Below are 11489 nucleotides of genomic sequence, written 5' to 3'. Positions count from 1 at the left end.
GCATGTTTTAGTAGTTTTATTTCCCCTAAGAGAATCTCCCTTGCTCTCGCCCCTTCTTCCTGCACTGTGGAACAGAGCCTCTGGTATCTGTCCAAGCTCTGTCTCTAAGGGCCACCTTACCCCCTTCTGTCTTTAGTGTCCCCAGAGGGGTTATATAGGCTGTGCCCCCTTCCCTGGGTTCATAGAAGAGGGCTTTCCCTGTTTCAGAAGTCCCTTATGGGAGAAATAGAGATCCAAGTTTCACTTCGCCTTTTTCACGCAGCTCTGTTTCCTGTCCTGGGGCTAGAGTGGGAGAGGGGCCTCACCCCTCAGCATTGCTCCTTCTCCACCAGCAGTTTGGGGGTGGGGTGGTCTCAGAGTCAAAGTGCTCTTGGGAAAGAATGAAGCCTGAGGATTGAAAAGCGTTAGTGCAGATGAGCAGGGTTAGGAAGCCCGCTGTCTGTTGTTTTCTCAGTCAGCCATTTTGCCAAGGTAAAATGTGCTAGATTCGGGGCTCTCAGAGCTTCCCCTCGTCCAGCAGCTTTCTGAGCCCATCACAAATCTTGCCAAGGTGCTGAGTGAAGTCAGGCCCATAGAGGGCCGTGAGCAGGTCCTGGTCAGAAAAGTGATCGAACACATGTCGGATGCGACCATGTGACTTGGATGTGAGGTGGTGCTCCACTAACTTCAGCAGCACATCCCGGCACTCGGTCAGCTTGCCTGCCAGAACAGCAGCCTCGAAGGTGAAGGCCACCTCACCAAAGCTAAGTGCTGTCATGGCTCCCTGCCGCAGCTTCTCTCGAAAGTGGGTAGCCAGGGCCAGCTCACTGGGGCTGAAACAGCCACTGCGGTGCAACACAGCCACCTTGACAGCCACCTTGATCAGGTCCTTGATAACCCGCTGGGCCTGGGGCCGGCTGTGCGTGTACTCCTTGGACACACGGTAGAGCTCATCTAGCACCTCACTGCTTGTCTCATCAATGAAGAGATGAGCCACAGACCGACCTGCCATCTTACTCAGTAGCTTCTTCTCTGCTTGCAGTGCCAGACTCTTTGAGCTGAAGGACTCCATGGTTCCTGGGGACTGGGGTATGTGGTCAGTCGCTAGAAGAAAGGCCAACAGGCTTCCTTAGAAAGAAAGAAATGGCTTTTTCCCTTTCTGTTGCTTCTTTGGTTTCTGTCTCATCATCTTTGTTTGTCATCTCTTTCCCATGGGGCCCCCTCGTTCCCTGTGCCTTCTTCCTGCTTTTTCCCTTTAGTGCTGTTGGAAATTTTGATCTCCAAAACAGCCTAGGAGGACAGTGATGGCTCTGGAGCAATGTGGGCCCACAGGAGGCTGGCCTACTGTGAGCTAAGTCTCAACGGGAAGCAGGCTATTGCTGCTGCAATGGAGAAGGTAGGGCTTACCTGGCAGATCATTCTTACAGCTACCATTTGTGAACACTGACTGTGTACCATCCATCTATGAGGTGCAGGTATGGCTCTCCTTATTTCACAGTGAGCAAACTGAGGCTTATGTTAAATAATATGCCCGAGATTAAACACAACTATTTTTCTGACCCCAAAAGTTCCTGTCAGCTAGTGTGCTGTATTGCCTTTAAAGAATTAAGAAACATGGGAGTCTCAGGAGTCCTAATAAGAATAATAATTAACATTTACTGAGGACCTACTATGTGCCAAGTGCTTTATGTGAATTATCTCAGTTTTCTCAGCCCTCTGTAAGGTAGGTATCCCCATTTTGCATGAGAAAACTGAAGCTAAGAAATTAAGCAGTTTGGCCCGAGGCACTGGTAAATGATTAAAATGGGCTCAAAAACATAATCCAAAGAAACCTCCTTTCTTGGAATGTGCTCCATGAGGTTGAAGTGCACTGCGGAAGCCTGAGAAACAAGCACCTCAAACAGGGTAGGCAACACTAAAGGTCTACAGTCTTCTGCTGTTTGAACTGAGGACCCTTCTGGTGGCATATCAGCCGCACATGTCCAGGGTTCTCTCCCCATGGTGTTCGCCTGTGGTTCTTCTGGTTGTTTTGCTTCTTACTTCCCCCTCCCCTGCTCTGCAGGATGTGGCTGTGACCGCAGTGAGGAGCAGCCTTATCCTCTCCCCCAAACCAAAATGGGAGTCTGAAGAGGCAGGGGAGATGGGTAACCGTGGGGGTTTCTTGCCCAGCCAAATCATTCCAGTGGGAACCTAGAACTTTGCTTTTCTCCCTCCCGGCTTGCCCTGGGGCTTTCTGGGCCGTGCTCCTCAGCCGGAAGAGGAGATTGCTCCATGTGAGCCTTCCTTCCTCCTTGGCCTTCCTTTTACCCAGCTCTCCATTGCCTCCATTACCATCTCGCATTTGGTCCACTGTCCTCTCCCTCTCCCTGTTTCGGTCTCCCTTTTTCTCTTATCTGGGTCCTCACTATGATCCTCTGCCCTGGCCATGCTTTCCCTCTGGCCCTTACTGGCCTGTCTCCATGTCTTCTGAGATTTCCTGGCATTTCTCTGTCACATATCCATATCCATCCCCATGTCTCAGCCCTGCCCCCCACTCCCATCCCAAACCAGGTCTTTCTTTCAGAGGCTGCCTTGCCCCCAGGGAAAACTAAGCTCTACAGGGGACTCAAGAATTCTACAAGTGACAGTTTCCCAATATGGCAAGCTAAGGCTGAAAGTGCTGGGGACCCTTCTGCCACCATCAGCCCTAAAGTCTACCCTTCCCCTTCTGTCATTGCTGGTCCCTCACCTGCTGTGCTGGGTGCCAGTCTTGCCTTGGATGTTCCCGGAGAGCTGACAGAATGGAGAAGCTCCCAAGTGAAAGGCCCTTTGGCTTGGCCCCACCCCTTGAGCCCCGCCTTCCTACTCTCTGCTCAACCTCCGGTTCATCACCACTGTCACCAAGAAGGCCTATGGCCCAAGAGCAACCTAGAAAAAGTTTTGACAAAAGTAAAACAAAATATAATTCTGTGGGAAAGTCTTGATTCTTGAAGGGGGGAGGAGGGGTTTGCACATCCCCACTCTCAGATTGTCTCCTTTCTTTATTTGCTGCCCAGTTCCTTGAGATCCTGTCCTTATATTTCTACAGCACTGGATAAAATGTAAAGTCCAAACTGCTGGGGTGGGGGTCAGGGGGGAAAGTTCTGAATTACTAGGGGGCAATGTTACCACAGCATATTCTAACAGTGCCTGGCAGGTAGGGGCGCAGACTGTCCCAATCTTAATACTGGAGGGAGGAAGGTACTGGGGCCAGGGCTGCTGAACCACATGTGACCAGCAGGTGTCAGCACAGCACTGAACCACTAGAGGAACAAGACTACTGAGCTTTGTGGCTGCTAAAGTGATAGAAAAACAAGAGGGAAATCACAATTGTTGATAAGGCGAAAATATTTACCATCAAGAATCTTAGGCCGGGTGCAGTGGCTCACGCCTGTAATCCTAGCACTCTGGGAGGCCAAGGCGGGTGGATCGCTCGAGGTCAGGAGTTCGAGACCAGCCTGAGCAAGAATGAGACCCCCGTCTCTACTAAAAATAGAAAGAAATTATCTGGCCAACTAAAAATATATATAGAAAAAATTAGCCGGGCATGGTGGTGCATGCCTGTAGTCCCAGCTACCCGGGAGGCTGAGGCAGTAGGATCGCTGAAGCCCAGGAGTTTGAGGTTGCGGTGAACTAGGCTGACGCCACGGCACTCACTCTAGCCAGGGCAACAGAGCGAAACTCTGTCTCAAAAAGAAAAAAAAGAATCTTACAGGCCAGGCGCGGTGGCTCACGCCTGTAATCCTAGCACTCTGGAAGGCCGAGGCAGGAGGATTGCTTCAGGTCAGGAGTTAGAGACCAGCCTGAGCAAGAGCGGGACCCTGTCTCTACTAAAAATAGAAAGAAATGATTTGGACAGCTAAAAATATATGTAGAAAAAAATTAGCCAGGCATAGTGGCACATGCCTGTAGTCCCAGCTACTCGGGAGGCTGAGGCAGGAGGATTGCTTGAGCCCAGGAGTTTGAGGTTGCTGTGAGCGAGGCTGATGCCACGGCACTCTAGTCAGGACAAAAGAGCGAGACTCTGTCTCAAAAAAAAAAAAGGAATCTTACAGCCTGGGCACAGTGGCTCACGCCTGTAATCCCAGCACTTTGCGAGGCGGAGGCGGTCTGATCACTTGAGGCCAGGACCAGCCTGAGCAAGAGCAAGACTCTGTCTTTACAAAAAATAGAAAAATTACCCAGGCGTGGAGGCTCATGCCTGTAGTCCCAGCTACTCAGGAGGCTGAGGCAGGAGGATCGTTTGAGCGCAGGAGTTTGAAGTTGCATTGAACTAGGATGAGGCTACTGCACTCCAGCTTGGGCAACAGAATGCAACACTATCTCAAAAAAAAAAAAAAATCTTAACAACCTGATCAGAGAGAGAAACTTAAATATAGATAGCTGTAATGCAAGTGAAACAATGCCATTACTTTAACAGAGATTTAAAGAATCATGAGAGTAAAGAAGCTTAGATTACTTCTGATAGGGCTGAGGAGGTAGGCTTGGAAGGATGGATTCAACTATTTAATAGCCAGAGCTGGGGAAGAAATGCTTCCCAGGTGATAGGGGCAGGAATAAACATAATACAGGGCATTCTCAAGAAGTGGTGATTTATTTTATATGTCTGGAGCACAGGCTGTTTAAAAGATAACAGAAGGAAAAAGACTAGATCATAGCAAGCTTTAAAGAAGTTGCTCAAGAGTTCAGACTTTTCCTGTAGGCAGTGGGGCAGCATTAAAGGTGTGTGATGAGGGGAGTGAAATAATTAGCTCAGTGGGAATGTGTTTGATACTTTGATAAATTTTTAGCTGTGGAAAGGGCATACTGAAAGGAATTGATCAATGGTTTACTTAATCACAGGATGAGAAGCCGTAAGAGACCTTGGGATGTGGTGATTTTACAAAAAAGTTCTAGAAGGGGAAGGATTGGGAAGTTGGTTGGTTGTGAAAAGTTAAAGAATAAGTTGAAGTTCAGAAGGAGTCAGCATACCACTGACTCCAAAGCCATTGGTTCTCCTTGGAGATAGTGGCCAGGTCTCAGCTCCTTTCTTAGTTCCACCTCTCTTCATCACTCCCAGGGCCAGAGCGGAGGGTCCTTCATAGAGCTTGGATTAGAAAATGTTGACAACTCTTTTAAGGAGTTTGTTGTCAAAGGGTTGAAGAGAAATGGAAAGCTTAAGGAGATGTAGACCTGGAGTAAAAGAGAGGGACTATTTTTAGCTTTTAGTTGAGAGTGTTTGTAGGCTGAGAGAAAGGAGCCTGTGGAGAGAGAAAGGCTTAGAAAATGCAAAGGAAAGGGAATGGTTATGGAGTAAGGTGTGAGGACAGATGGAAAAGAATGGACTAAGAGTTCAGGGGAGGGAAGTGAGAAGTAAAGAAAGGAGCTAGCATTTGTTGAGTGTACTCCGCTGGATGTTATATGAATATCTCATTTAATCCTCATTTAATACCCTCATGAATTAAATGTCACTATGTTCTTTGTGCTGATGGAAAAAACTGAGGCTTGAAGAGGTTACATAACCTATCCTCTAGTTACAAAGGTAGCAAATGGTGGAATGAAGACCTTTTGTGATTCTCAAGCATATGTTTTTTCTCATAATTACCTGACAAGGTTATGAGGTAATGATGTCAACCTCATAATGAATGTGACATCAGTCTACTTCTGCATGCTCTGTCAATACAGTGATCACACACTTTGGGGACAAGACTAGGTTGCACTACCAAAATCACAGGAAAAGTAAAAATCCTTTTTGTAAGAAATGTATAATCTAGTTGGAAAATAAGAATGAGGGAATGAAATGCAATAAGATGCAAATATAGTAAGAACTTCTGAATCCAGAATTCTGCTAGTAACTCTCTACCTACTTTCCTCTCCAGCTTCAATTCTTGTCTGTCCCTTCTTGTACTCTGCCCTAGCCATGTTGGAATTCTCTTAGTTCCTCCAATACTTGGTGGTATGTCTCTCTTTCTGCCCCACCTCCCTCCCTCCCCTTTTGCCTCTGCTCTAGACCTTCCCACTTCTTGTGCCTCTGCCTAGAACTCTCTTCTCATCCATACCTCTTCCCTGTCCCATCAATTCCATTAGACCCTTCTGGTAGGTAGTCCCATAGAACCACATACCTTATTGTAATAATCACCCTTCACTGTAATTTGCAACTTTATTAACTGCCTTACTATTAGACTGTAAGCTCCACAAGGGCAGAGATTATGTTTTAGTTTCTGCACAGTGCCTGGCATATACTGTGCTCAATAAATATTTGCTGAAAGGTGGCCAGGCACAGTGGCTCAAGCCTGTAATCCTAGCACTTTGGGAGGCCAAGGCAGGAGGATCCCTTGAGCTCAGGAGTTCAAGACCAGCCTGAGCAAGAGTGAGACCCGGTCTCTACTAAAAATAGAAAAACTTAGCCAGGCATGGTGGCACACGTCTATAGTCCCAGCTACTCAGGAGGCTGAGGCAAGAGGATCCAGGATCACTTGAGCCCAGGAGTTTGAGGTTGCAGTGAGCTACGATGACACCACTGCACTTTAGCCTATAAACAGAGCTAGAGTGTCTCAAAAAAAAAAAAAAAAGAAAGAAACAAAGAAAGAAAGAAAAGAAAAGAAAAGAAAAGAAAAGAGAAGAGAAAAGAAAGAAAGAAAAGAAAAACACCTCCAAGAACCAGGAGATAAGAGGAAAATGGTAGCAACATAGCAGTCACATGTAATAATGTTCATTTACTTCACTCATGGGGAAGTCTTTCTTTGATTATCTCTTAATCTATTCCAATTTCTAGTAATCTCTGAACCCATAGCATATAATTAGCAGCAAATTAAAAGAGGAAAGAGGAGTTTTTAAAGGCAAGAACACTGAAAAAAAAAGGAGAAAAAAATAAAAGCAAGAAGATAGCAAGGAGAATTAACACAGATAGCAAGAGAAGACTAGGAATCCAAGCAAACAGTTGAAAATTACAGCCTTTTTGGCCATGTAGAGGAGGAGCAAACAGTATTAACTACATATATCCTAGGCTTTGGGCTTACTGTTTTCCTGGATGATTAAGTTCACATTGCTGCCTCTGAGTAAGCAAAAAATAGTCAAATGATGGTATCTTAAATGTGTGAGACACATGTGAGTTTACAGAACATTTCACCTACATTATCTTATTCAATCCAGAGAGGTTGGCAGAAAGGTAACATGTCCACTCACAGATGACAGACTCAGCCATAGAGATAAATGGTTTATCCAAAGCCATACTCCAGAGGTGAAGCTAACTAGGTCTTAATGACTCTAAATTGTGTTGTTTCCACTATATAATACACAGGAAATTAATAATACCTTTAAAAATAATCTCCATTTGGAACAGAATGAAGATGTTTGCACTTAACTGGATAAACTTCAGTTATCTGGAAAAATATTCAGAATGGAACAGTCCTGTGTTTGGTTTAGCTGAAGTTTTACCATAGTTAGGATCAGTACTCATATCAGTTCAGGAAGAGAAAGTTCCATGTGATTTAAAGCAGTCAAGCAGGACTTCAGCTTAACATAGCTGGAGATAGTTCACAGCTTTTATTTTATTTATTTATTTATTTTTTGCTTTTAATCTTCAAGGCACTTATTTCTTCCTCTACTTACTGTATGCCAGGCATTATGACTAAGTGCTGGAGTTAAAAAATAAAAGATAGGCTGGGCACGGTGGCTGATGCCTGTAATCCTAGCACTCTGGGAGGCTAGGGTGGGATAATCGCTTGAGCTCAGGAGTTTGAGAATAGCTTGAGCAAGAATGAGACCCCTTCTCTACTAAAAATAGAAAAATTAGCTGAGTGTGGTGGTGCATGCCTGTATTCCCAGCTACTCCAGAGGCTGAGACAGGTGGATCACTGGAGCCCAGGAGTTTGAGGTTGTTGTGAGCTAGCTAGGCTGATGTCATGGTACTCTAGCCCAGACAACAGAGTGAGACTCTATCTCAAAAATAAATAAATAAGGCTGGGCGAGGTGGCTCATGCCTGTAATCCTAGCACTCTGGGAGGCCAAGGTGGGAGGATCACTGGAGGTTAGAAGTTCGAGACCAGCCTGAGCAAGAGCGAGAGTTGGTCTCTACTAAAAACAGAAAGAAATGATCTGGACAGCTAGAAGCATATAGAAAAAAATTAGCCGGGCATGGTGGCACATGCTTGTAGTCCTAGCTAGTCAGGAGGCTGAGGCAGAAGGATTGCTTAAGCCCAGGAGTTTGAGGTTGCTGTGAGCTAGGCTGATGCCACGGCACTCTAGCCCAGGCAACATAGTGAGATTCTGTCTCAAAAAAAAAAAAAGAAAGAAAAAAACCCACGAAATAAAAAAATAAATAAATAAAAGACAAGCTTCCTGTCTTTAGACTGAGTGGTAAATACATAGGAAAAATCCAATGGAAGTATCCAATAAGCAATTGTATACATGAGTTTAGGTGAGGAGTTAAGGCATTAGTTGAATGCCTAGATTTTATAAGCAGCACATAAGCAGTTATTGTAACTGTTGATGTGGATTATCTTGACTAATGAAAATGTGTAGAGCAAGAAGTATCTAAGAACATGCGCCTAGGGAACACCAACATTTAAGGAGAGGCCAGAGAAGGCTGAGAATAGCCATATTAATAGTAGTGAAGCCATTCATTCATTCAAATATATATATTTGCTGGGTGCAGTGGCACACGCCTGCAGTCCCAGCTCTTTGGGAGGCTGAGGCAGGAGGATTGTTTGAGCCCAGGAGTTTGAGGTTGCTGTGAGCTATGATGACACCTATGCACTCCAGCCTGGGTGACAGAACAAGACCCCTCTAAACAAAACAAAACAAAACAAAACAAAAGCACATATATATATATATATATATATATATATATATATATATATATATATAATCTCCTCTAGTCTCTGTCAAGAGAAAGAAGGACCCCAGGAGCCAAAAGAGGAGAACATTTCAAGGAAAGAGGGGTCAACAGGACCTTTGCCCACAAAGAGAGGAAAAGGATAAAAACCAAAGAGCTGTTTATTGAATGTGACCAAGAGGGCAAAAACGATTATATTTCATGATTGAGCATGAAAATCACGAAAATGGATGCAGCAAGTATAGGTGACTCTAGAAGTTTAGCTAGGAAGGGAAGAGAAAAATTGAGTGACAACTAAATACAAGAATCAAGAGAAAATTTGGAATTTTTCCTTTTAATCATGGGAGATACTTGCATGTGCATATGCTGAGGGGGAAATATCAGTAGGAAAGGTTCAAAATGAAGGAGAAAGGATTTGAAGACATGTGAAGTCCTGAAGTAGGAGATACAAAGTACAAATTTGTTCAACTAGTTGAGTTAACAGTTAACAACTACTATGTGCAGACACTGTGCTAAATGGAACGGATACAGTGGTTAACCAGACTGACCTAGCCAGGTCCTGACTGCATAGAGCTTACAGTAAAGTGACAGGTGAACCTTGAACCTTGGACAGGTGATGTGGATGGCTCATCCGTTAGGAGGAGAGAGACCTGATGATGCAGCTAAGTGTATCTGTAGGGGACAAAAAGTTGGTGGAATTCACATTTTATTACCTCTCTTTTCTCTGAAGATGGATGTAGGTTTTGCTGAAATGAACAAGGAAGTGGTGAGGAAAGGACAAAGCTTGGAGATTCTGAATTTATAGACTCCAATCTGTGGGACTGTGGGATTTTCTTCAGAAAACTAGGGGAGTAGAAAGAGTCGGCCGGGCGCGGTGGCTCACGCCTGTAATCCTAGCACTCTGGGAGGCCAAGGCAGGAGGATTACTTGAGCTCAGGAGTTCAAGACCAATCTGAGCAAGAGTGAGACCCCGTCTCCACTAAAAATAGAAAAATTAGCCAGGCGTGGTGGTGTGCACCTGTAGTCTCAGCTACTTGGGAGGCTGAGGCAGGAGGATTGCTCGAGCCCAGGAGTTGGAGGTTGCTGTGAGCTAGGCTGACACCACGGCACTCTACTCAGGGCAACTGAGTGAGACTCTGTCTCAGAAAAAAGAAAAAAAAAGAAACAGAGAGAGAGTCACTTTGATTTGTCCTTTGAAATAGCTCTAGATTCATCCATTTCTTCCTATACCCAATCCTATCATCCTTGTCTGATTGCCCCTCTCCCCTCATCCTTAGGCCTCCCTGTTTTCTTTCTAGCAGGTCTCTCTGTCTATTGCTAATAAACAAAACAAAACAAAATCTGACAAATTATGCCCTTCTTCTGGAATTTAAAATGACATCCTACTCCTATCAGATTATTTCAACCTTTTCCCTCTCCCCTACTCCTAACTCCTACAAATCAGCCTCATAGAACCTTTTGTTATCTATGCTTCAGGCTCCATGCTCACCAAGTAAAACCTTTTGCTTAAACTGTGTCCTTCTTTGGAACATTTTCTTCTTTTTTTTTGCACCAAGCCAACTCCCACACCAAAGTTCTCCTGTCTTCCATGATAAAATGTATCCAACATCTTTTTCTGCAGTCATCATGGAGAATATTTCTTGTCTTTTCTTTACATTTAGGAATTTATGCTCAATGTAGCCTTTTTTGAGACTTGGTATTGCTTTTTAATCATTTAGTACATGTAAATCTTATTTTAATTCAAATAGATGGTCATTTGCTTAAAGACTGGGACCACATCCCACAGTGGATTGTGCAGTAGATTGTGTCTGAAGTAAGTGTTTAATATTTATTGGATTGAATTGAGATTTGAGCTGGGCCCTAAAACTTTAAATGAATTATACTGTAATCCTCATTCACTAATCTATTCAATAAGCAGATACTTGAGTACCTAAACCCTGTGCTAGGAGCTGGGGAGATTTCTTTCTTTCTTTCTTTCTTTCTTTCTTTTTTATTTATTCCTACCTCCAAGTTTCTGCCAAGTTTCTGCTTGACGGGGAGATTTCTTTTAACCTCTCAGTGCTTGTGTATTTGGGAAGTGTCTTTCTCCCAAAACTTCTTTCCAGCCTATAAAACAACCCCAACTGTGTGTTTGCTGAAGTGCCTTGGACCCAAAATCCCTCAGCAATTAATCTTGTGTAGGTGTTATTCCATTGTTTCTGATCCTGTTTATCTTACTGGTTCACCTGTCCTTAAATCTATGTCTGTCTGTCTTAGTGTGTGTGTATGTGTTTGTGTGTATGTGTGTGTGTTTATGTTTCTTGCTTACTGTGAGGCTTAGCCTTGTTGGTGATGCTGCCCACTTTGATCTTGGTCCAGTTAAGGTGTCCTAGCAGTGGCAGACCCCTGCCCCTCCTTTCCTCTAGTCCAGAGACTAAAATGTGGGTGGAAGTGCTCACTCAGATAAAACTATCTGAGAATACCAATGTCTCCCAGGCCACCCACTTTCCTGGGAATTTTGAGAATGTCTTTTGTCCCAGCCCCACACAGGGAAGAATCCTAACAGGCAATACCAAGGTGGAAGCCAAACAGTACTGTCTGAAGTGGTCTCATTCTTCCTCCTCACTGACATTCCCAGAATCAAAGGGTCTTTATGAGGATAAGGATGGAAAAGGATCAGTTTTGCTGTTTGGAGGGA

At 44.5% G+C, this 11489-nt stretch overlaps 1 protein-coding gene across 2 annotated transcripts; it reads right to left on the bottom strand.

The window, feature by feature from the left end:
- Position 1: 1 nt before the first annotated feature.
- TNFAIP8L2 (TNF alpha induced protein 8 like 2) lies at positions 2 to 2792 on the bottom strand. 2 transcript variants are annotated; one of them, XM_045545039.1, is made up of 2 exons: positions 2708 to 2792; positions 2 to 1083 (listed from the first exon to the last, which is right to left on the bottom strand). In XM_045545039.1, exon 2 carries the CDS (start codon positions 1049 to 1051, stop codon positions 497 to 499), a length of 555 nt encoding a protein of 184 aa, XP_045400995.1. In that variant the 5' UTR covers positions 1052 to 1083; positions 2708 to 2792; the 3' UTR covers positions 2 to 496. The 2 variants fall into 2 exon arrangements, with proteins under 2 accessions (XP_045400995.1, XP_045400996.1); XM_045545040.1 differs by having other exon boundaries at positions 2 to 1107; positions 2708 to 2791.
- Between the last annotated feature and the right edge of the window lie 8697 nt (positions 2793 to 11489).

The sequence above is a fragment of the Lemur catta genome, chromosome 3, assembly GCF_020740605.2.
Source record: "Lemur catta isolate mLemCat1 chromosome 3, mLemCat1.pri, whole genome shotgun sequence".
Taxonomy (NCBI): Eukaryota; Metazoa; Chordata; class Mammalia; order Primates; family Lemuridae; genus Lemur; species Lemur catta.
The sequence above is the reverse complement of the archived record's forward strand: the minus strand, read 5'-3'. Positions and strand labels throughout refer to the sequence as shown.

Excerpts from the sequence above, each read along its gene's own strand:
- TNFAIP8L2 (XM_045545039.1), bottom strand. The coding sequence starts at position 1,051 with ATGGAGTCCTTCAGCTCAAAGAGTCTGGCACTGCAAGCAGAGAAGAAG.